This window comes from Carassius carassius, chromosome 23 (genome assembly GCF_963082965.1).
Source record: "Carassius carassius chromosome 23, fCarCar2.1, whole genome shotgun sequence".
Lineage (NCBI taxonomy): Eukaryota > Metazoa > Chordata > Actinopteri > Cypriniformes > Cyprinidae > Carassius > Carassius carassius.
In genome coordinates, this window is record NC_081777.1 from 24,950,585 (window position 1) to 24,977,424 (window position 26,840).

Here is a 26,840-nt window from a genome sequence, read left to right on the forward strand (position 1 = left end):
ATAGTTCATAGTTTCACCCAGTCCTCTTTAGCAGTTGCAAGTTAGTCAAATGTAATAAAAAGAAATGCATGCAGACATGCAAAATCTCTTGGGTCACATACGCTCAAGCTAAAACTAACAGGGTGAATTTTTGGAAATGTAAGTCTCATTGTTTATAATTGATCAACATGTAAGCTGGGTAAGATGATGATTAACACATTTAAATGCAATTTAAAACCATAACACTATCAAAGTTCAATGACTTCAGCTAAAATGTGATTAAATCGCTTCATAAGATTTTTCCCCTCCGAGAGAAATCTATTTTTGAATCTGGACTCGTGGAAAAAGGCTTAAAGAGATATATATTGGTAAATTATATTGGACCAAAAAACACCCAAACCATTAACATTTTACACCATAATAATAATAATAAAACATTTTAGCTGAATAACAAGTTATTTATAATAGTATTAGTTAATCCTAATTAATCTAAATTATGTGTCATACAGAATTGTATCAGGAACAAATGATTTTTATTACCATTTCATTACTTTTTTCACATTGTGTAAATGAGAATTACTAGATTTATATATACACTCACCTAAAGGATTATTAGGAACACCATACTAATACTGTGTTTGACCTCCTTTCGCCTTCAGAACTGCCTTAATTCTACATGGCACTGATTCAACAAGGTGCTGAAAGCATTCTTTTGAAATGTTGGCCCATATTGATAGGATAGCATCTTTCAGTTGATGGAGATTTGTGGGATGCACATCCAGGGCACGAAGCTCCCGTTCCACCACATCCCAAAGATCCTCTATTGGGTTGAGATCTGGTGACTGTGGGGGCCATTTTAGTACAGTGAACTCATTGTCATGTTCAAGAAACCAATTTGACATGATTCGAGCTTTGTGACACGGTGCATTATCCTGCTGGAAGTAGCCATCAGAGGATGGGTACATGGTGGTCATAAAGGGATGGACATGGTCAGAAACAATGCTCAGGTAGGCCGTGGCATTTAATCGATGCCCAATTGGCACTAAGGGGCCTAAATTGTGCCATGAATGGTGCCCCACACCATTACACCACCACCACCAGCCTGCACAGTGGTAACAAGGCATGATGGATCCATGTTCTCATTCTGTTTACGCCAAATTCTGACTACCATCTGAATGTCTCAACAGAAATAGAGACTCATCAGACCAGGCAACATTTTTACAGTCTTCAACTGACCAATTTTGGTGAGCCAGTTCAAATTGTAGCCTCTTTTTCCTATTTGTAGTGGAGATGAGTGGTACCCGGTGGGGTCTTTTGCTGTTGTAGCCCATCCGCCTCAAGGTTGTGTGTGTTGTGGCTTCACAAATGCTTTGCTGCATACTTCGGTTGTAACGAGTGGTTATTTCAGTCAAAGTTGCTCTTCTATCAGCTTGAATCAGTCGGCTCATTCTCCTCTGACCTCTAGCATCAACAAGGCATTTTCGCCCACAGGACTGCCGCATACTGGATGTTTTTCCCTTTTCACACCATTCTTTGTAAAAGAAATGGTTGTGCATGAAAATCCCAGTAACATAGCTATATATATATATATATATATATATATATATATATATATATATATATATACACAGTACAGACCAAAAGTTTGGAAACATTACTATTTTTAATGTTTTTGAAAGACGTTTCTTCTGCTCATCAAGCCTGCATTTATTTGATCAAAAATACAGAAAAAAATTTAATATTGTGATATATTATTACAATTTAAAATAATTGTTTTTAAATTTATTATACTTTAAATTATCATTTATTTCTGTGATGCAAAGCTGAATTTTTAGGATCATTATCACATGATCCTTTAGAAATCATTCTAATATGATGATTCATTATCAAAGTTGGAAACAGTTCTGCTGCTTAATATTTTTTCAGAACATGTGATACTTTTTTACGAGTCTCCTGTCAGAGAGATCTTCAACTCCCACCTCCGGCAGAGCTTCGACCGGATCCCGAGGGAGGCTGGAGATATTGAGTCCGAGTGGACCATGTTCTCCACCTCCATTGTCGAAGCGGCCGCTCGGAGCTGTGGCCGTAAGGTTTCCGGTGCCTGTCGAGGCGGCAATCCCCGAACCCGGTGGTGGACACCGGAAGTAAGGGATGCCGTCAAGCTGAAGAAGGAGTCCTATCGGGCCTGGTTGGCTTGTGGGACTCCAGAGGCAGCTGACAGGTACCGGCAGGCCAAGCGGACTACAGCCCGGGTGGTTGTGGAGGCAAAAACTCGGGCCTGGGAGGAGTTCGGTGAGGCCATGGAGAAGGACTATCGGTCAGCCTCGAAGAGATTCTGGCAAACCGTCCGGCGCCTCAGGAGAGGGAAGCAGTGCCCTACCAACGCTGTTTACAGTAGAGGTGGGGAGCTGTTGACCTCAACTGGGGATGTCGTTGGACGGTGGAAGGAATACTTCGAGGATCTCCTCAATCCCGCTGTCACGTCTTCCATTGAGGAAGCAGAGGCTGAGGGCTCAGATGTGGACTCGTCCATAACCCAAGCTGAAGTCACCGAGGTAGTCAAGAAACTCCTCGGTGGCAAGGCACCGGGGGTGGATGAGATCCGCCCTGAGTACCTCAAGTCTCTGGATGTTGTGGGGCTGTCTTGGCTGACACGCCTCTGCAGCATCGCGTGGCAGTCGGGGACGGTGCCTCTGGGATGGCAGACCGGGGTGGTGGTCCCTCTTTTTAAGAAGGGGGACCGGAGGGTGTGTTCCAACTACAGGGGGATCACACTTCTCAGCCTCCCTGGGAAAGTCTATGCCAGGGTACTGGAGAGGAGAATCCGGCCGATAGTAGAACCTCGGATTCAGGAGGAACAGTGTGGTTTTCGTCCAGGCCGTGGAACACTGGACCAGCTCTATACCCTCTACAGGGTGCTGGAGGGTTCATGGGAGTATGCCCAACCAGTCCACATGTGCTTTGTGGATTTGGAGAAGGCATTCGACTGTGTCCCTCGCGGCGGCCTGTGGAGGGTTCTCCGGGAGTATGGGGTCCGGGGCCCTTTGATAAGGGCTATCCGGTCCCTGTACGAACGGAGCAGGAGCTTGGTTCGTATTGCCAGCTGTAAGTCAGACTTGTTCCCGGTGCGTGTTGGACTCCGGCAGGGCTGCCCTTTGTCGCCGGTTCTGTTCATGATTTTTATGGACAGAATTTCTAGGCGCAGCCAGGGGCCGGAGGGGGTCAGGTTTGGTGACAACACGATTTCGTCTCTGCTCTTTGCGGATGATGTTGTCGTGTTGGCCTCATCAGGCCAGGACCTTCAGCATGCACTGGGACGGTTTGCAGCCGAGTGTGAAGCGGCTGGGATGAGAATCAGCACCTCCAAATCCGAGGCCATGGTCCTCAGTCGGAAAAGGGTGGCTTGCCCACTTCAGGTTGGTGGAGAGTTCCTGCCTCAAGTGGAGGAGTTTAAGTATCTTGGGGTCTTGTTCACGAGTGAGGGAAGGATGGAACGGGAGATTGACAGACGGATCGGTGCAGCTTCTGCAGTAATGCGGTCGATGTACCGGTCTGTCGTGGTGAAGAAAGAGCTGAGCCGCAAGGCGAAGCTCTCGATTTACCGGTCAATCTACGTTCCTACTCTCACCTATGGTCATGAGCTTTGGGTCATGACCGAAAGGACAAGATCCCGGATACAGGCGGCCGAAATGTGCTTTCTCCGCAGGGTGGCTGGGCGATCCCTTAGAGATAGGGTGAGAAGCTCAGTCACCCGGGAGGAGCTCAGAGTAGAGCCGCTGCTCCTCCACATCGAGAGGGGTCAGCTGAGGTGGCTCGGGCATCTGTTCCGGATGCCTCCTGGACGCCTTCCCGGGAAGGTGTTCCGGGCACATCCCACTGGGAGGAGACCCCGGGGGAGACCTAGGACACGCTGGAGAGACTATGTCTCCCGGCTGGCCTGGGAACGCCTCGGTGTCCCCCCAGAAGAGCTGGAGGAAGTGTCTAGGGAGAGGGAAGTCTGGGGTTCTCTGCTTAGACTGCTGCCCCCGCGACCCGGCCCCGGATAAGCGGTAGAAGATGGATGGGTGATACTTTTTTAGGATACTTTGATGAATAAAAAGTAAAAAAAAAAAAAAAAAAAAACTATGTTTTTAAAATATAAATATTTTGTAATAACAATATACACTACTGGTCAGTAATTTGGGGTAATTTTTTTTTAAATAAAATCAATACTTTAATTTAGCAAGGATGTGATTAATTGATAAAAAGTGATAGTAAAGAAAATATATTATTAGAATATATATTAGAATTTTTTTTTATTTTGAATAAATGCAGTTCTTTTTAACCTTTTATTCATCAAATATATTAGACAGCAGAACTGTTTCCAACAATCATAATAAATCAGAATATTAGAATGATTTCTAAATGATCATGTGATAGACTGGATGTTACATGTGACACTGAAGGCTGGAGTAATGATGCTGAAAATTCAGCTTTGCATCACAGGAATAAATTATTTTTTAAAAGTATATTCAAATAGAAAACTATTATTTTAAGTTGTAATAATATTTCACAATATTACTGTTTTTTCTGTATTTTTTATCAAATAAATGCAGGATTGATGAGCAGAAGAAACTTCTTTCAAAAACATTGAAAATAGTAATGTTTCCAAACTTTTGGTCTGTACTGTATATATATATATATATATATATATATATATATATATATATATATATATATATATATATATATATATATATATATATATATATATATATAGCTATGAAATACAACCCAAATATTTTTCTTTCAAAACGTTTTTGTGGTAAAAAAAAAAAAAAGGACTAGTTCCCTAGAAAGGAAGAACATTTATTGAACTTTCTTAAAATGACTTAGAACATTTGCGTAAACAATATAAAAGCGACAACAATAATCATCAAAACGCTGATTAAAACATTTCTATTAAAATGTACATTTGTATAAAACACCGAGTTGAACTGGAGAATGAACAAACCACGCTTAGAACACAAAGTCATGTTCAGTCATGTCGATGGCCCAGGCAAACTTATCCCTTAGGGTTTTGTTGTAAATTTTATCCAGCGGCACCTCCATGTTCTTACACCTAGAAGCAGAAAATAAAGTAAAGAAACTCTGAAAACATTCTGATATTAAATACAACAACACTTCCTGTGTAGCAATTGTGTATGAGTATGAAATCATCACCAGGCCACACTGATGCGTGGATCCAGGTAGTTGAGTTTGGAGGTGCTCAGGGCGATCTGTTTGTTCTCCTCTCGGTCTGTAGCCTGAACCTCCATCTTCAGCAGCTGTTCCTCACACCTCTGCACAGCTTTCTTCTTCTTCTCCACCACACTGAACACACATAAAATGCTTTTACATATGAATATGAATATCATATTCATTTATAAAAGGATCCTAATAGCTTGGAGAGCAAATAAACATCCTCTCTCAGAGGCCTGGAATGAGATACTGACATGAGCAGCTTGTTGTCTGAGCTCCCTTTGGCTTCTTTCTTGGCCTGCTTTAGCTCTTTCTTAGCCAAGTCCAGCTGCTCCTTCCTGCTGTCAATCTAAAAGAAGAGAAGAGAGAAATACCAAACCCAATAAAACAGAATCATATTCAAAAGCCTCTTATGATATATGAATATTTTTTTTTTCCACTATTCAGTTTCATATCATATCTCCAGTACCTTTGCCTGCAAGTTAGCCATGGACTGTTCGAAGGTCTTTGGCGGCGCCCGCTGATGGTTACATAGAATTGCAACCGCACGGTTTGCCCTGTTGTAAGAGAGCAACTTCTCTGCCGCATTTTCCTTCACTGTAGTAGGAAGCACACACACACACAGTTAGAGAGAAAGAGAGAAGTAAAAAGATTTGCTAAATAAGTTACATTTAAATGTGGAAACTGGCAGCCTTTACATTCCTCCTTCAGAGTAAACATGTCACATCCATTTAGACTAAATTCAAACAATTACTTTTGATAGTTTATTTTTTCTTTTTAACAAACGAAGTAATGAGTAAGCCAAAAATTCAGTGACTAGCCGTAGCAACTCATAATGTAATAACTGCACATAATGTAATAAGTATTACCGATAGCTACATTATTATTGTAATAAAATGTTCATAATGTATAACTTTCTCAAAATGTAATAAAATCTTGACATTATATTACATTATTACAGTATTACATTATAAACTGGCCAAAAATATTGTTATATTTACATAATTATATAACTACTTAAAGTATAAGCAGCTCGGGACAGTTAAAAAATATTTGTGCTGTTATTTAGGCTATGTGTGTGTGCGCACGCGTGTGTATATATATATATATATATATATATATATATATATATATATATATATATATATATATGTATATATATATGTATTATATATATATATATATATCAATCAGTGATGCGCGGGTCAATATATAAACAACCCGCACCCGACCCGTTTTCAACTAACCCGCCCGCAACTCGGACCGCAAAATAAGAAAAAGAAAATATTGTACCCGACCCGCTTCCTGACCTGCGTTTTTTAAAAGTAGTAAATGCGTCGCCCCTTTATATTAATTTAATTACTTAAATAGACTATAGCCTACAGAATAATAAGTGTTATGACCGCACACATAAGGCTTGCCACAAAGAACTGGTTAAAGTAATGATTATTAATGTGTCTAAATTAGCAAGGATACATTTAATTGTTTAGTAATAAACTGGTGTTTTCTGTGTCGCTGCAAAGATGAAGTTGACGATGCGGACTCACCATGAACGCCAGAGAGAAATGCACATTTCATATGATTACATAATCAGAGAGTAGCCTATTTATTTTGGTTTGAATATGTTCGTTTAAAAGTAGACATTTCAAGACATTTCAATATATTCTGTAATATATTGCCTATATTTCTTTTTAAACCCACCGACTAAAAGATTGAGACACTACCTGTACCAAAATATCACCCAAAGTTTCTACAGCTTTTTCCTTAGCTATTTCAGAATCTGGAAAAATGACAGAAAGTGAAAGAAAGTGAAGTGACATTCGGCCAAGTATGGTGACCCATACTCAGAATTTGTGCTCTGCATTTAACCCATCAGAAGTGCACACACACAGAGCCGTGAACACACACACACACTGTGAGTACACACCCGGAGCAGTGGGTAGCCATTTATGCTGTGGCGCCCGGGGAGCAGTTGGGGGTTCGGTGCCTTGCTCAAGGGCACCTAAGTCGTGGTATTGAGGGTGGAGAGAGAACTGTACATGCCCTCCCCCCACCCACAATTCCTGCCGGCCCCGAGACTCGAACCCACAACCCTTCGATTGGGAGTCCGATTCTCTAACCACCAGGCCACGACTTCCCGAAAGATCTATTGGCAGCGGTGGGATCTATTGACTGGGGCTAACCTGTTATTGCAGTCGGTAGAGCGATATGAACGTGTGTAATGTACGGCATGATAAATGCTCGTCACTTCTGCTGCCCAAACTTTGTCAGCCTGTGGGTCATTTGGTTAATTGTAAAATGATTGCACTGATTTGCATGTTTCTTGATGATACGCTTTTTTCTGTGGTACTCACATGCACCATGTCGCTTCACGTCGTATTCTCCACCATGTCCCACAGAAAAATATTTATTTTTTTTAAGAGAGAGAGAGAGAGAGAGAGAGAGCACTGTTCAATGCCGCAAACCTTGTTAACAGAAACATCTAATGCTCAGATAAATAATGTACAGAAGAGATTTCCAAATGTTATTATTACAGTTTCAACTAAGGTTGTCTAGCTTTTTTTTGTGAGAGTGGATTATCTCCCTACACTAGGCGTGACATGATAAAATGCTTTCTGCTTAAATACGGGAACAGTTGGCAATCATACTTTGCATGTTTTAAACACTTCGATTATGTTCTTACTTTGGTCATGCATATGTGAACCATAAGTTGCTGCCGACTGGACTTCAGTGTGGTGGCGTATTTCCTAGGGCTGTTACTACACAGAGCTGTTGTTAAATGACAAGCTGTGCAAATCCACGTTCATTATCAGCTTGGATTTGCGCAGCTTGTCAGTTAACAATGGCTCTGTGTAGTAACAGCTGCTCTGTGAAATCAAGCACCTGATGGAATTTACCGCTGATAAGAGAACCAGCTTTACTGACGAGGTGCCCTTTAATCATCGGTCGATATATATCGTGCACCCCTAGAATTTCCAACTGGAATACTGAGTAGAGGGTGGGGTTTTATTTTTGTGCTCCTCCTCTCATCTGACACTCACAGCAGACTAATGGTCGGAGAGGCGTGGTTAAGCATATTCTGCTCAAGCCGTCAAACTGATGTCATCAGAAAAGCATGCCATTCCAGAGCAAAAGTAAATGATCAGATTTGGATTTTTAAAGATTACCAAAACGAACGCTTTTTTTTTTTTTCAATTAACTTGCACAGACTAATTGTTGACTTTAAGACCAGCAATGTGCACTAACAAAATATTGTAAATTTAGATTTCATGTGGACTTTAACATCTCAGGTAATGTCCGTGGTATAATGACAGTGGTTATATATAATATTTTAATTCATCAAAATTATTGCTAGGAACAATTCAGTTGCGCCCCTACTAAATTCTATTTCCTTGAATTGAAAGCATTTTTTATAAACTAATTTGGAAAATAAAATAAAAGTCTAATGTAGTCTGGGATAAATTGTGTTATCTGCCTCAGGCAGTAGCAGCACAGAGCACAAGTAGAATGAACAATTCTTTACTTTAATACAGTTATAAAGTGAATGTACATCAGAGGATATGTTGAAAAATAAAGTACAACTTAATCACACGCATCATTTCTGTGCCTATAAGCGGTTTTAACCAGGGAAATCATCAGTATAACAGCCTGTGAAGAATGTGTCAGTTACAAGAAATTTACCTCAGGAAGATAAAACAGTCTAATCATATCACCAAAACTATAAATACATTAGGCCTATTCATTTGTGTACAATATAAACAAGTTTTTATAACAACCAATTAAATGACTATCCCCCGGTTTCACAGACTAAAATCCAAGCCTGAGCTGTTTCAACTGAAAGAAACTTGCTCTGACTGATCTTAAAATAAATCAATGCCTTTATTTTGTCTCAAAATGCACACCAGTAATGTTTTTTTTTTTTCTAAGGCACATTCATAAAAATTACTTAAATGTCCTAATTGAATTATGGCCTAATCCTGGCTTAGTCTAAGACCTGTCTGTGAAACCAGGCCTATATTTTAAAAATTAAGCATGTCATAACCACAAAATTAGTAAGCTTTTCATTTAAAAAAAGTACACAATGTAGACCAAGCCTAATTTTCTTTAAATAAAACTATTATTGTTTTGTGCTCAAATTTATTATATTGAAAGATATATTATTGTAAACATAATCTGGTATTAATTTATGAACTTATTACATTAGAAGTTGCCACAATGTGTTCATAATGAATTTCTCATACAATACATTGTGATTTTTTTTTATTACATTTAAGAATTATTATTACATTATGACCTCAAGATTTTATTAAGTTTTGAGAAAATTATCACATGATGAACATTTTAATTAAATAATAATGTAATACTTATTACATTATGTGTTGCTATACCAACTCAGACATTTGCTTCGTTTGTGAATGAATCAGCTGTTTGAAAGAATCGGTTGAATGAATGACTCTATTAATGCATTTATTCATGCAATGTTGAAACGAAATATTTCTTCAAAGCTTAAAGCTGCTTTTCTGTAATGCCTATCCAATGCCTTTCCTTCGTTTAACACGATGACTTTAAATGATATTTCAGGGGTTAATTTCTCAGCCAAAACTGCTATGCAATTAATTAATTGGCAAATCATGTTATTAATTAGATTAAAAGTTTATAATTAGATGCAAGTACATAAAGTACAAATACTTCCATTTAAACTATTTTTTGCATTAAAATATATATTTTTCACTTTATAGTAAGAAGAATTGTGGTTAAAATTTAATAAAAATAAAAAAGCTAAATTCTTTACTGTTAAAAAAAAACTGAGGTACAACAATTACTGGTCACACTTTATTTCAAGGTCCAATTAACAAGCCATTAACTATGACTTCTGCAAAAATAAACTCCTAATTTGCAGCTTATCAATGGTTCGTAAGGTAGGCCCTAGTTGAGTTAAGTTTAGGTATTGGGTAGGATTATAGATGCTGAATATATTTATAAGTACTTATAAACAGCAAATATGTTAATAATATGCATGCAAATAAGGAACTAGATAACAGTGAGAATTGGTCCCTATGCTAAAGTTTTACCCAGGTACCTGCATAGTTTGAGGTTCATCAAAATAAAAATTTTGTATGAAGGGAAAAAAGCGAAAATATCGTTAAAATGGCTAGAAATTGATAATTACAGGGACTCAAACAAGTTTCTCTGTAAATTTGTAAATTCCAAGCCAACATGGACACCACTTACACACACACAGCACATGGCACCTGATGTGCCACACACTGAGCTGATTTAATTAGAGCTTGTAGCGGATGCAGAAAACAGATTTCCTCTCAGTGGCGATCCAACACCTCCACCCCAGCATTATACACACACACACACACACACACACACACACACACACGCACACACACGCTCTAGAGATACTCGGATAGTTACACTACTCACAAACAAACACAACAGTCTCATTAGCACAAACACACAATTCAGTAATTAATGAAAACACCAAATCTAGCGGCACAAACAAACTAGAATGAGCTTGTCAAACTGTGTCCTAACCAGGCATGATGTGATAAAAGTAATATTTTCCAGATTAATAATGAGTTTTTGTCTTAATTCATGACCAATTCAAGCGAAGAGCAACAGGAAATTTTGTTAGACAGTTGTGTGTGTACATACGCATATATACACATTATATACATATATATACACATTCACAAAACAATCATTTTTCAATATAGGGTTTTCCTGAAGCAACATAAAAGCACTGACTGAATACAGATGTTTAAACTGTTCATAGCTACATTCTGTGGTTTTTGGTTGGGCTCCATCGAGTTATGATTAATGACAAAGGGACAAAACTTTGCAAACCAGAAATCATGTTATTATCTGATTAGCTATAGTATTCTACTTATGCTTGCGGTGAAAACCGAAGAACCACTGATGCAATATACACTTAAAGTGTGTGAAAAAGTCCAAAACTTTGCACACAGACAGCATGGTAAAAAAAAAAAAAGTCAAATTATTTTCAATACATGGTACATTTAAAAAAAAAAAAAAAAAAAAAAAAAAATTAGTTAAACATAAGAACTCTGCACAGAAATAGCACTAGACTTGGCTTAGAAAATGTATCTTTTAAACATTACCTTACGCAGCCCTAAAATATCAGAATTAAAACTAAAATTAAAAGTATGAGTGCTTAAAAATTAATAGAAACTAGAAATAAAACAAATAATAAAAAAAATGAAACTAAAGTGAGAAAAAAAGAAAGAAAACAACAACAACAACAACAACAAAAAAAGAAGGACAATCAGTGAGGCTGCAATGAGTGAGCAATGACTCAAACACTGATGTAAAACTGCGGCTAGTTTCCTTTTAGTTTTTGCAAAATAGAAACTTTGTTAATTATGTTGCTTGCATAAAGTTTGGACACACTGTCATACTAACAATATCCATATGTTCCTGTGGACTCACAGTTGTCAAAATGTATGCTGTTTTGAACACTCTGACAGCAATCCATATTGGCATCATAATCAAGCTTTTTAGCAAATGTTCCAACATACAGTACATCCATACTGACAGCATGACTGAACATCTGGAAGTTGTACTGGTTTTCTTGATGTTGAATGTTCATTTAAAGTTTGACAGATAGAATGGAGGACGAAAATAGGAGAGAGAAAGTGAGGCAGAAAAACAAGACACTCACTGTTGCTGAGTTCTTTCAGCTGTTGCTGCAGGGTTATGGAGGCGTTATATGTCCTAAAAACCTTTGCAGTCAATCCTGGCATGAGGGAACTCAGGTGTTTATTCAGCATTTGAGTCTGGAAAGGAAAAAACAAAACATTAAAAGTTAGAATTCAAACACAAACACTGAGAAACCGTCGTATTTTATTATCCAGCTTCACTGTTAACCACAAGATGGCGCTGTTGCTTTTTTGTCCGTAAGTAAACACACAGATGTCTAAAATAGCAAATCTGAATAGGGCAATCTTTTTTTTGCTCCTCCGAAGATATCAGACATTTGTTCCAACTTTAATGGATCTGTGAGTGCAGGAGTATGGGTTGTATGTTCCAGACATAAAGAAAACATCCATTAAATCTGGCTACATCAACAAGATGTGTCTCAAAAAGGGCTCCCAGACACAAGCTATGCAACCAGCAAGTTGTCTGATGTGCATCTACATCACACTCATTCGAAAACTTCAACTGTAAAACCCTGGCTCACTTTTCCTTTACGAGCAAAGTACTAAAAATCCAAATATTTACTTCGCAAACTGGTTTTGTGCGACCCAGTGGAATACAAGTACAGTCACACATCTGCATTCTAATGAAGCTAGATGTGTTTTCTTAAAGGTGCTAAATGCTAATGACACCAGCTGTGTCCTAGCATGTCAACTGCTGCTGATGTTTGATGACGCGCATGGCAAGACACTTGACACATGTTGAACATGTCGGTCTGTTCGGTACTGTTCACAAGGGAACACTGTGACATTTGGGCTAGGACACCCAGTGACTCAAAGGAACAGCAAAGTGTTTGTGTTTTTAACCAAACTATACTTCTGGGAACGCAACCTGACAAGATACTTTTAGAGACATCCTCATAAAAATGACTAAATGTCCTTTTTATCTCTACAGTTGAAATGACTGGTGGACTTAAAATCACATTCAAATTCAATCATGTGCTCAAAAAGCGAAACAAAATATTGAACAAGAACAAAAATAAAGAAATGACAATGTGAAACATTCAAATGTGCACAAAACAATAACGAAACAAAAACAAAAATAAAAAAATCAGCAAAAAAAAACAAAACACCAACTTTATATACATACGTGCTTCTCAATAAATTGTCGTGAAAAAGTTGATTTCAATAATTCAACTCAAATTGTATATTAAATCAATTCAACGCACACAGACTGAAGTGGTTTTAGTCTTTGGTTCTTTTAATTGTGATGATTTTGGCTCACATTTAACAAAAACCCACCAATTCACTACCTCAAAAAATTAGAATATAGTGACATGCTAATCAACTCAAAACGTCTGTAAATGTTTCCTGAGCTTTCAAAATGGTCTTTCAGTTTGGTACACTAGGCTACACAATCATGGGGAAGACTGCTGATCTGACAGTTGTCCAGAAAACAATCATTGACACCCTTCACAAGGAGGGTAAGCCACAAACTTTCATTACCAAAGAAGCTGGCTGTTCACAGAGTGCTGTATCCAAGCATGTTAACAGAAAGTTGAGTGGAAGGAAAAAGTTTGGAAGAAAAAGATGAACAACCAACCGAGAGAACCGCAGCCTTATGAGGATTGTCAAGCAAAACCGATTCAAGAATTTGAGTGAACTTCACAAGGAATGAACTGAGGCTGGGGTCAAGGCATCAAGAGCCACCACACACAGACATCTCAAGTAATTTGGCTCCAGTTGTCGTATTCCTCGTTAAGCCAATCTTGAGGCGTCTTACCTACAGTCAACTGCTGCCGCCTTGTATTTATGACATGCTGACACAAATTTCAAATGCTTTTCAATGGTCCCTTTGTCACGTCCAGTGTAGACAGTCTTAAGCAGATGCGATGCGGCGCCACACGACAACGTCGGGTGTAGACACTGTGTAACGAGAGATGACGGAGGACGATGGTGAATGATTCGCAGATCCTGAGTACCACTGACAAACAATCTTGTAAAATGTGTGGTAAGTACTGCCACTACTTAAACGTGCGAACGAAAATTTCGAAAGTGATAAGTGAAACATCATGATGTCTATCAGCCATCAGCGATGGACGACGGTATCGTCTATCGGCCCAACCCTAATTTTCTCTCATTTTATTGTATGCGTATCTTACCAAAGACTTCTTAGAAAAGAAACAGAACAAGTAATATGAGAGTTAAATACTCCATTCGTATCCCCCTATGCAAGCATTCTCTCATTAAAACGTTTCTGTTTAGATAGCTAGGTTAATCATTGCATCTGTAATATATTAAACGTATGTTCTATTGAGGGTTCAGCCAAGTTAAAGACACTTATTTTTTTTTCTGAGCATCATATGCACACTTAAGCACACAAGCTTAAAGGCAAAGCAGCATGTAATAAGATTTGCAGCACTTTGTGGAAGAGGGCCAGTATTACTCTGCCACATCCTCTCTCGTTCACCCCTTCACTCGGCCTTCCGCTGAGTCAATCGGAAGAGCCCAAAGTACAGATTAACGTTCCCCCTCCACGATGGCCCACCATTACAAACCTGACCTCACTGAAAGGGCACATTTCTCTCTCTCTCCATCTCACTGTCTGTCACACACAAACAGTTTTCCAATTTTCTCTCACAATCCATCTCTCTGTCCTTCAGTGAGGGCAGAATTTTTCAGCTGCAAAAATTAAGACTGAAATATATATACTGTACAGACCAAAAGTTTGGAAACATTCCTATTTTCAATGTTTTTGAAAGAAGTTTCTTCTGCTCATCAAGCCTGCATTTATTTGATCAAAAATACAGAAAAAACTGTAATATTGTGAAATATTATTACAACTTAAAATAATAGTTTTCTATTTGAATATACTTTAAAAAATAATTTATTCCTGTGATGCAAAGCTGAATTTTCAGCATCATTACTCCAGCCTTCAGTGTCACATGTAACATCCAGTCTATCACATGATCATTTAGAAATCATTCTAATATTCTGATTTATTATGATTGTTGGAAACAGTTCTGCTGTCTAATATATTTGATGAATAAAAGGTTAAAAAGAACTGCATTTATTAAAAAAAAAAAAAAATTATATATATATATATATATATAATGTATGTATATATATATATATATATATATATATATATATATTAGGGCTGCACGATATTGGGAAAAAATGACATTGCGATATTTTATTTTTCTGCGATATATATTGCGATATTTTTTCTTACAAACAAAAATGGGGTGAGCACACTTACATTCTCATTTTAAATGATTTAAACATCGACACCATTGCGTCAATTGATTAATATGCGGGAGGGAGAGAGAGCAAGACAGCGCTCGTGTTGTTTGAAGACGGCTCGCTCTCTCTCTGTCTCTCTCGCACACGCCCACTCTCTCTCTCTCTCGCGTGCGCGCGCTCTCTCTCTCTGCGAATCACATTCGTCAAGGGCCGGGGAGCAGCTGGCCCGTACAGTTAATGAATAACAGATCAAGTACGACAGCCTACATCGCACATCCTGCGATGTGACTATCGTGGATTCGTACATCGCGATATCGATGCTTAAACGACACATCGTGCAGCCCTAATATATATATATATATATATATATACACACACACACACACACACACACACACAGTACAGACCAAAAGTTTGGAAACATTACCATTTTTAATGTATGTAGTATGTAATATATTACAATTTAAAATAATTGTTTTTAAATTTATTATATTTTAAATTATCATTTATTTCTGTGATGCAAAGCTGATTTTTTAGGATCATTATCACATGATCCTTTAGAAATCATTCTAATATGATGATTCATTATCAAAGTTGGAAACAGTTCAGCTGCTTAATATTTTTTCAGAACATGTGATACTTTTTTAGGATACTTTAATGAATAAAAAGTAAAAAAAAAAAAAAAAAATCTGTTTTTAAAATTTAAATATTTTGTAATAACAATATACACTACTGGTCAGTACTTTGGGGTCAGTAATTTTTTTTTCCTTTCTTTTTAAATAAAATCAATACTTTTATTCAGCAAGGATGTGTTAAATTGATAAAAAGGGATAGTAAAGAAAATATATTATTAGAATATATATTAGAATTTTTTATTTTATTTTGAATAAATGCAGTTCTTTTTAACCTTTTATTCATCAAATATACTAGACAGCAGAACTGTTTCCAACACTCATAATAAATCAGAATATTAGAATGATTTCTAAATGATCATGTGATATTCCTGTGATGCAAAGCTGAATTTTCATCATCATTACTCCAGCCTTCAGTGTCACATGTAACATCCAGTCTAAATAATTTTTTAAAAGTATATTCAAATAGAAAGATATTATTTTAAGTTGTAATAATATTTCACAATATTAATTTTTTTTCTGTATTTTTGATCAAATAAATGCAGGCTTGATGAGCAGAAGAAACTTCTTTCAAAAACATTAAAAATAGTAATGTTTCCAAACTTTTGGTCTGTACTGTATATATATAAAAACCAGGCTGAAAAGAAAAACTACCATCCTTTAGTGAGAGCTTTTATGATGCAAGTCTCTCGAGAATCGTATCCCTCAGAATGAAAAATCTATGACTCTGCCGCCGTTTCAGAACATTACACTCACATTGAGTCGATCAAAGAGGTCGTCTCCTTCTTGCTTGTTTTCCATGAAAAGCTTGAGGTTTTTGAAAACCTGAAACAAAAAACACGTTAGCTTGTTTATCGTATGCACAGAACAGAGGTTGAGAGGAAAGGAAAGAGATGGAGAGACACTCTCAATTATATTTGACATTTCGCAGAAGTCCTTTTTTCCTCCACTCCTACTAAATAAACCAGCTAAAATATGCATGGAACTAATTAATGGTAGCAGATGTGGTGCTTTTAAATCAGTCTCATTTGAATAACAATTTATCCTTGAGCCAAATGCATGAAGAATAAAGTAAACAGACCGCTTGCCAAGCAATGACAATTTATATTTCTGGACATTTTTTCCCCAATTGAACACACTCGTATGGTACTAATGATTGATTCATATGTTGACCATCCTATCTAATAAGCACACAGAGGGGAGATCAACATTAACATGATCACATATTGAACACTCTTCACAATTTTTGAAAATGTTTATTTTTCCATTTTTGCTATACAGCTGAACATTTTTCATTACAAGTTATATTATCAGCATAATAGTTTGAGTAAAAACTTTTGAACTGGGACATTCAAGTGAATTCTACAATGTCTTAGTATTTGTGTTTGTTTGACAGCAACACTTGAGTTTGTGCAAAATCAGATGATTATGTTCTCCAGCATGATTTGAGATGCTCTGAAAGAGAGTAAATCTGTACAAAGGAGTTACATAATGTTACAACTCTGCTTATTTACGGCGTTAAAAATATTGCATGGTCTTAAATATTAATTTTCCTTTAACCCTCTGGAGTCGATTAACGCGGATACGTGTTATGAGTCATTTTCTCCTGATAACCCCGAAAAGAGCTTAAATTACACTTTCAGTTTTAATCGTACAGATAAGAGCAATACATCAATCGAATCTGTAAAGGGTCTAATCTGATGAATGTGAGGGGCGTGGACCGTCCAGCTGCGTTCCAGATGTCCTGTATAGACACACCTGACAAGAAGGCCTTGGAGGCTGCCATACTTCGGTTCAAGTGAGCCTTGACTCCCAATGGTGTGGGGAGATCAGAGGACTCAAGGTTTTAGGATAGCATCCTGATCAACCACTTAGCATAAGCTTCTTCTTGTCGGAGGCCTCAGCCTCAGTGCACTGCAGAGGAAACATGTAACCAGAGGGTGTCTACCCACTGAATGGCCACCAAGAGGGGCTCGGTAGACTGTAATGGAGTGGGTCAACCCTGCAGAGAGAAGGGCCTGCAGGAACTCCTGAACTGTCCCAACTGGGCAAATAACTGGGTCGAGCTGGCAGTCTTCGCATCAGGAGGTGAAAGGTTTCCACCTCAAGGTATACAGTTTCCTCATGGAGGGAGTTCTGGATTGAAGGATGATCTCAGCAACCTCAGTTGAGAGACCAAAAGCTACAAGATGTGCCCCCTCAGGGGCATATTGCATTTTGCCCTTCCAGTGTCAGCATTCCAAAGGCTTGCTGTTGCTTCTCCTTTTGCCTTGTAGACTCCCGCCAAAATGAGCAACCCAATGTAGGCTTTCAAGTCAGTTACACTGAAGTCTTTCCAACCATCCCCATACACACGCCTACCGTCTAAGTTTGTCATTTCAAGTACATTCTTTTCAAATGATGGTATGATGAAAAGATGAAATGCTGATTGTATATCTTGGACATGGCTGACAGTATATCTAGTGGGCACTGGAACCATTTTGATGACATTAGCAGCACTAAGCCTACCCTGTTGTTCAGTTGGTGAGCGGGATCATGATAACTTTCAATTTTTCGAAGGTATTGGGTTTGTGGGTGGTTGAGAGACAACAGGAGGGTCAACATTAGGAGTCTCATTCTCATCTGAGGAGGATGCCTCATAATCAGGGTCCTCAATATTATCATCTGTCTCAGACACATTCTCCTCTGTCACTTTCACTGTCAAAATCTCATTGACAGAAAATCTTTGCTTAGATGTAATTTTAAAATGAGAGAAATGGAGAACATAGAGAGCACACAGAGCACAAAAAGAAATGGTTTAGAATGCTTCTGTTCATGATTTTATAATGTTTGCTCCTCCCCTTTGTTTGGTAAACCATGAGAATTAGGTATTCTCCTCCCCACGGTACGGGAAATATCAAAGTTCTCGCAAAAATTATGTTTTCCCCTCTCCTACGGCATGGGAAACATTAAAGTTCTCGCAAAAATGATGTTTTCCCCTCCCCCATGGCATGGGAAACATCAAAGTTCTCATGAGAATTATGTCCCATGTCATGTGAGCTACTTCAGATACGGTTATGTTAGGTTAGAGCCCTAAAACGGAGGGACGTTTTTTGAATATAATATTGAATATGTAAAATTATAATGAACATTATATAATAATAACATGTTATAGTGACCTCAATAAAACAACCAAAACAAATGTGTGTGAAATCTTTATATTTCTTATGTTTTATACAGCTAAAATAGCCTGGGAAAATAGCCAAGGAACACCGATGCTACAAAATGTGTACAGGACATTGAAAAAATATCAGCAGGTTAATTTTGTGTTTACAGAGTTGTCCCCATTAAATTAGGAAAATTCATTAAATCTGAAGAACATTTTTTAATATTATTATTATTAAAATTATTTTTTTTTAATAATGTATTTACAGACGTTAAATATTGAATGGGGTCAAATTGACCCCAAAGTTAATAGGAGGGTTAAAGCATTCTTGTTTTTTCATTTTCTTTTCTAAAATTAGGAATAAGGATATCTAATGCAGCCTCAGACGCCTGGATATTTATTTTATACAACAGCATATTGATAGTAATGAACCTAAAACCAAAGATCATTTCCAGATTATTATTCATTATCCAGATTGTTATTCATTATGCCTACAACGGGGTGATGAGGAAGTAGGGGTTGATTTTCACCATACCTGCAATTATATTTGACATTTCCGCACAGCCTGCCTGTCGCCAAATAAACTTGCGAGATATTCAGAAACTAATTAATTTTCACTTGATGAGCTTCTTTCAAATGTTCTCATTTACATTATGAGGCCTATGCAGGCAAACAAGTTCCAGCGGCTGAGCGCAGAACACCTCACACTTTTCCTCTAGTGTGACCTGCTGCTTGTGAACAGTGAAGAAACAATACTTTCTACAGCTATGAACGGTGCTAAAATAACAACTACCCACCTGTTATGACTAAAATTACCATAAAACATTTAATTTTTTTCAGCTGGTGCTCTAAAGAGGTAATTGATAAAAGGTCTAGATTTGCATTTATGTAACAGAACAGATCATGCACAATTCAGTATGCAAATAAAGGCAAAAAAAGATTTTAAACGGTCAATGGAAGATTGTCAAAATTGTAATAAAATCATTAGAAATTCATACAACTCAAAACACAGACCAGACAAAAATATAGATGCAAGCCAGCACAATTGGTCATCTCTTACCTTTTTGGTCACTGGGACCTTGTTGTAGTAGCGGATGCAATCTTTACCCAGGAAGTCGAACTCTACCACACACTTCTGACCTTCCAGTGTGTCATGTAAAGTGATGTGCTCCACACGTAGTGAGCAACAACCCACAGTGTCTGCCGTCTCGCCCTCTTCCTTTTCATTACCTGCTCTCAGAGCCAGCTGAAGAGTTTAACACACACATACACCTGAGTCATGCAGACATGACACCATCTCCAGAACATCTGTGCAAATTCTTAGCTGTGCTTAGCTATTTTAGATATGACAGAACTCTTTGAAACTGAGGAAAAGAAGCTTGCCCTTAAGAGATATTTCCATTAAACAAAACAAAAAAGTCACATCGTAAGTTACACTGAGATATGAAAAAAAAACTTTTAAATTATAATAATTACATTTACAAGAAATTATTGCAACATTGGGCATTATATATAGTCACAATTACAAGAAAGTTGCGTTGTTGGTGCTTGCTTTTATGGGAAACAAAGCTGCAATTGTGAGATAAGTTCAAATCATGAACAATAGTCACAATTATAGCTGCGATTGAAATATGCTAGTATGAGAAGTTGTCACAACTATGAAAAATAGCCGCAAGTACGAAAAAGTTGCAATTGTAATTTGGTCTTATGAGAAAAGTTATGTAAAATTGCGGCAAATTCATGTGAAACAGTTGCAACTATGATAAATAACTGCAATATACAGGTATGTAGCATAAGTCACAATTACGAGACATGGTCAATAAAAGCAGCCTTGAATGATTCACACTTTTCGAAGATATGCGATTTATTCATAAATCAACACTACATTATTGTCTAACTCCATAAGTTAACTTAAATTAAACATAAGAAACTGAACTTTGGTCTTTTGAAATAAAGATTTCATTATAGTAGAACTTAAAACTTATCTTGTTCTGATTTGGCAACTCAACTTCAGTAACCAAAATTCATTAACACACAGTCCAAAAGAGATCAAATATAAAACAAACAAACAAATTATGTTTGTGGGGCCTGACCTTGTCAATAAAGTAGAGGGCAACGGCTCGCTGGCGTGTGCCCATCTGTTTGGACTTGAGGTCCTCCTGGTACTGGGCTCGGATGGCATCCACACATATCTTCAGTTTACGAGCCACCTCATACTTTTCCCAATCCTTCTCACCCTACAGGAGACAAAAAAAGTAACAAAGAAAACCCAAATGATCTGACAAGGGGCAGCTCACCCTGACACACCACCAGTGATCAGTTTTAAAGTACCATCTTATTCCAAAGAAGCGGACTGAATTATGAGGTGATGTAAAAGATTGTTTCATTAGAGACTTAAAGAAAGACCTCAAAGACTCGACATGAAATAGTATGACAAATATAATTTTTTGCCAGGCTTTCCTGTGCAATTTTACAGGAAGCTGGGAACAGAAAATATCCCAAAGGCTTATATATTAGCTAAAAGAACATTAACTACCATACAGATAACTTCAGAATAACAGACACAAGGTCATATGATGAATTAATGAGATTTCAAGAAAGAAAATAAATTCTATGATGAGAAGAGTAATAAAAATACACAAGTCCAAATAAAACAACCATATCGTATTTACCTTTGGATAAACAAACTTCAGGTTTGTTTGAATCCAGCCACTAGTTACTTTGTTGTCACAGCAACAGCATAGAGACCAACATAGTGTAAAATAATTTAACCTTCACTAATTCAGCACATATAAAGCAACAGGAAGCAGACAAATGAAAGGACTCGGGAAAGAAAAGCAAAGTGACGAGGTGCTTTGGAGACGGTGTTGGGAATCTGTTCTTTTTCAGTTATGATTAGTACGTTTCTTGAGAGGTGTCCATCACTCAGTTCTGATGAAAAGGATCACTTTGCTTCCTAATTTAATTAGTGAGAGGAAATGAGTGGAACGAAGGTGTAGATGAGGTGCTGAGCTGAAACTAAGTGAGCGTGATTCGGCAGAACACAAGAATACACGTCTGCTCTGTTTGATTGGCTCGCGCTCGGTGCTAAAACGCGACATCAAATCACATCTATTATTAACAAGGTGACAGAGACGGACAGTCAGGTGGTGAAGAGGACGTGAAGAAGACCTGGAATTGAAGGAATGTACAGGCAGAGAGAAGGAAGAGGGCAACAAGTACATTTTAATTAAGTGAATAATAAGACCAAGATCCTTTACATTGGATTAAAAAAAGTTTGTCCAACCAACATATAAACAACAAATCATAGTTTTTGTTTTGTTTTTAAGTGTCCTTTTGGAATGGTTTGATCAAGGTAGTTTATACTTCAGTAAGTTTTTTTCTAGAGCAAAAAAAGGATTAAAATAATAATAATGATTCATAAAATATAAATTTAGTTACCATAATAATACCTTTAAGTAAAAAATGATGTTTAAGAGCTAAGGCTTAAGAGATTATAATATATACCTTAAGTTTAGAGTTGGCATTGAGCATCACATATTTACAAGATCCTTGCACATTCTCGTTCCAGCTTGCTAGCCATGTTACGGTGTTGTCGTGACGAACTTCCTTCCAGCGATGACCAGCTGGGGGTTCTGGGATACGAGAGTCCCTGTGGAGTAAATTCAAACCTTATGCTTCCTCTGAACACAACACACTGATTGCAGAGTGAAACAGTACTTGATATTGCCCACATTTGTTTTTTCAAAAGAGCTCTTAAGCTCTTTTTCCCCCAACTTTCTATGAAACATATCTGTGAAATGCTTTTGTTAGGCCTTGCGTTCATGCCAGAGTGCTACAGCAATGATCCCAATTCTGAACATATAATACGGTTTGAAAAAGCAAAGCTGACAGTGGACTGGTATGACAAAGCCTCACTTGCTGCAGTTGATGATGACGTCTTCAGGCTGAACCCTCTTCTTCAGCATTCCCTGTTTAGGATGGTCTCCTCTGCCTCGGAAAAGCCCTGGAGGTTCAATATTAAAGTTCCCAATGCGTTCACGATGGTGGTCCAACACACAGTATCCATACTCATCAACAATTTTTTGATTGGCTTCTTTTTTAACCTGGAAAACATTTATCAATTCAGAGGAACATCCGAGGAGCAGAGATTGTAACTTGGATTTATTCTGGATTTAAAACATTCAGATGTTATGAAGAAACACTTACCAACTTCTCCTCTTTGCTCAAGTTCTTCCTGGCTTCCACCTTCTGTTTATGCATAGCGTGGAATTCCCCAAAATCACACTTGTTCAGATCCATTATTAGCTGTCGCTCCTCCAAAGTCATCTCCTGTGGAGAAGAGAAAGTGAAAACCATCAAAATCAAGATTTAGCAGATGAAGTTTGAGCTAGGATTACTAAAAAACGTTTGTGAATTTGGATCTCTGTAGTTTTTACTAAGTGTGACGAGTGGGGCGGGGCCGAGGGACATGGGAGCGAGGCCGGTGGAGTGATTGGAGATGAGCTACACCTGTTCAACCCGCTGGTCTCGAGGCCCACGGAGGAGATGGAAGGATATAAATCTGGAGCGACGACAGTGAAGGACGAGAGAGGACCAGGCCTGGGCTTTTAGTTGTGTTTTGGTTTTTATTTGCGCGCACCAGTCGTCCGTGAGGGGCTGGTGCGCTGTTTTGTGTTTATTTTGCTTTATTAAAATGTTGTTTGATTGTCCGCCGGTTCCCGCCTCCTTCTTCCCGACGATTAGCAAGGTTTAATTCATTACAGTGGTGCCGAAGCCCGGGAGAAGGAGGGACGCGCTGCTGAAGATCCATCGCCGCTGTGGTGAATCCGCGGTGCCAACGAGCAGGCGAGGAGTGTGCCGCCATGGACGCTCGAGGCGGTGGGCTGGAGCGAGTTGCCGGGGACGGGCGAGCTCGCTACCGGCCGCCCACGATAGGGAGGGGCGGCTGCCGTCCGTGAGGGAGCGGAGGAGTCTGTGCCGTTCGCCAGGTGGCCGGAGCCTGCTGCCATCCGCCGGAACGGGGAGGAGCAGGGAACGGGGGACTCCTGCCGGCTGCCCAAAACCGGAGGAGTGTCGTGCCGTCCGCCGAGGGCCGTCCAGTGCCACCGCCAGGCACCGCGGAGGAGATCACCCAGCTGGTGGAGGGCCGAGCAGCGGCCCTCTCTCGTCTCTGTCCCTCCTCCTTCCATCTCCTTTTCTCTCGCCTCCCCTGTCCTACCCCCAGGTTCCCGCATGTCCCTGTGAGCGGTCCCCCCCGGAGGGTGGGGGGGGATGGGGGGAGTAGAGCGCAGTCTCGGGAGTACCCCCCGGCCTGCGAGGGGCGATGGGGGTATGTGACGAGTGGGGCGGGGCCGAGGGACATGGGAGCGAGGCCGGTGGAGTGATTGGAGATGAGCTACACCTGTTCGACCCGCCGGTCTCGAGGCCCACGGAGGAGATGGAAGGATATAAAACTGGAGCGACGACAGTGAAGGACGAGAGAGGACCAGGCCTGGGCTTTTAGTTGTGTTTTGGTTTTTATTTGCGCGCATCAGTCGTCCGTGAGGGGCTGGTGCGCTGTTTTGTGTTTATTTTGCTTTATTAAAATGTTGTTTGATTGTCCGCCGGTTCCCGCCTCCTTCTTCCCGATGATTAGCAAGGTTTAATTCATTACACTAAGATTGTTTATTGTCTAGATTATGAGCGTTACAGACAGTGTTACATTAGTATTATTTATGTACCAATCTAGCATTTATTAATATTAACAGTTATAATTCATTTTAATTGTAGTTTACTTTAATAAGAAAATTAATATTAATGTTTTTAATTTTATTACATCTAATAAAAATAATAAAACTTATTTTAGTTGGTTTTTAAATCTTGTATTTATTTTTGATTTTATTTTAGCTTTATTCTAACTAATCTTTTTTTTTAATAGTTGTTACGTCCCCCAGCTGTTTGATCCTATACAGCATGTATATGTTTGAACACAGTGTCTCTTCCCCTTCTCTTAATTACAGATGATCCACACCTGTGCGGAGCCCTATAAAGAGCTGCCGAAACCACACCTGAGTGCGCACACAGAGAGCCGGAGAACAGAGCCGATGCACTGCCGTGCTGTCTAACTTTATAATGATTGCTGTCCACCCAGTTGTAGAAAACGTTCCGCTTTTGTAGTTGGTTTTTTTGTGTTACCATATCTTTCATTTGTTAACCTTTCTATTAAACAAACATACCCCTACCTTTGACACGAGCTGATCTGTGTTTGTCTCTCCTTGATGTTAATGGTGGTGTCCGTGTGCCCGTAACATTAGTAGTTAATTATAATAACAACATTGTTACCAGTATGTAATGTGAAATCCACTGAAATACACCAAACCTTTAAACAGTATGTGCTGCTAGTTATAACATTATGCACATAATTAAAAGAAAAAATTAATAGGTGTTGAGAATCAGACCAGATGCTGCTCTACAGTTGGCGTTCTGAACCGCAACTTTCCTTATCGATTTAATTTTATTTCCAAATCAGATGAGATTGCCAGCAGAACTTGAACCACCAACTGTTATTTTAAATAGAAAGTTGGCATAAAGGTCTAAATCCATATTAAAGGTTCACCAGGCAGTGAAACTAGCAAGTTTGCTTTAGGTGCTGTATTCGACGAAGGTCAAAAATTAGGAGAAGCACCGTGACAACACAGACATTCCTACCCAGATGTCACTTGGTTTCTCAGAGAGAACCCCAGAGAATAAAAAAAGCAGATAACTTGCACCAAAATTTTGTTCTGAGGTTGGGTGAGAAAAACAGATTTGAAGGGGATTCAAATCAATATTAAAGGCTGTGAAACACAAATTTAACTTGACTCCTCAGGGAAAACTAGTTTCATCCAAACAGGGCATTTAAGAGAGTTGCTGCTCACTTCATATGTCTACCAGACATCTGATAAGTATGAAGCTGAAGGCGCCGTTTTGTATCCATACAGGGTGATAGAGCAGGCACAAATTGCTTGAACTAAGTGAACTTTGGTTGACCTTGGGTAAGCGTGTATGTGTGAAAACCAGAAAAGGCTCACAGACACCCTGATGTTTTTTAGGAACACACACACTTAACCACAAGAACTTCACATACTGCATCAGAATTTGGTCTTTTTCTGTATCAGCAGCAAGAATTATCACAAGAAGGATTATAGAGCTGGGTTTTGACACATTTCACGATTTGATTCGATTCTCATTCACAAGCTTTCGATTCGATTACCAATTACAAATACAAACCGAAGGCTGTTTCAAACCCCATTTCTGTGACTTCCTTTGGGAGACTACAGTCTTAAGGAGAAAATACTCAGAAATGGTGTTGATAAATGGATTGACACATTGTTTGTCTAAAAGCATATTAAAAACACCACATAGACAAATAAACAAAAAAAAAAAAACTTGTTCACCACGGGGGACTTTAATAGAAGTTAACTGATGAAGAAAATCTATTTACTGTATGGTATTATTTTTTTGACAGTATCCCTAATTTACATTTTTACACAAGTGCCTAAAACTTTTACCAATACTGTAGCTTTGGAGGTTGGTTTCTTGAAGTATCTTGGAGATGTTGCCACAGTTCTTCTGTATTTAGTCTTTCTCAATTTGTTCTGTTTCTTCAACTCATTCCAGAATAGCGTTGCTTTCAACGGAAATTCTGACTAAATATCGTCGTCATTATTTTTGTCTGGTTTAGTCACATTATTATTATTATTATGCAGTATTTCTGTTTCCTGTGTCTCACTTCAAGGGCTGCATCCGGTCGCACTGCGCAGATGCATGCACCGTCACTTACTCAAGCCCCACTCGTGGAATTATTTAGAAGACAACAACAAACAAAGTTAAGTCTGACACAGAGATAGGGACGGATGTGTGTACTTCTAACATGGTTGGTTGGTAAAATAAATAGTGTAAATTCAAATCAGAGAGTCTTCCGTGTCTGGA

At 38.6% G+C, this 26,840-nt stretch overlaps 1 protein-coding gene across 2 annotated transcripts in view; it reads right to left on the reverse strand.

Moving 5' to 3' along the window:
• Positions 1–4,806: 4,806 nt before the first annotated feature.
• The window catches only part of LOC132101631 (DNA topoisomerase I, mitochondrial-like), a 36,163-nt gene continuing 14,129 nt past the window's right edge, over positions 4,807–26,840 (reverse strand). For both annotated transcript variants that reach the window (XM_059506714.1, XM_059506715.1), the window contains exons 10-20: positions 23,097–23,219; positions 22,806–22,993; positions 22,395–22,539; positions 20,981–21,124; positions 19,948–20,133; positions 16,499–16,567; positions 11,891–12,005; positions 5,669–5,796; positions 5,454–5,548; positions 5,182–5,331; positions 4,807–5,080 (exon numbers count right to left, since the gene is read on the reverse strand). In XM_059506714.1, the coding sequence (XP_059362697.1) occupies positions 4,978–5,080; positions 5,182–5,331; positions 5,454–5,548; positions 5,669–5,796; positions 11,891–12,005; positions 16,499–16,567; positions 19,948–20,133; positions 20,981–21,124; positions 22,395–22,539; positions 22,806–22,993; positions 23,097–23,219 (1,446 nt within the window). In that variant the 3' untranslated portion in view covers positions 4,807–4,977. The remainder of the gene's footprint in view (positions 5,081–5,181; positions 5,332–5,453; positions 5,549–5,668; positions 5,797–11,890; positions 12,006–16,498; positions 16,568–19,947; positions 20,134–20,980; positions 21,125–22,394; positions 22,540–22,805; positions 22,994–23,096; positions 23,220–26,840) is intronic.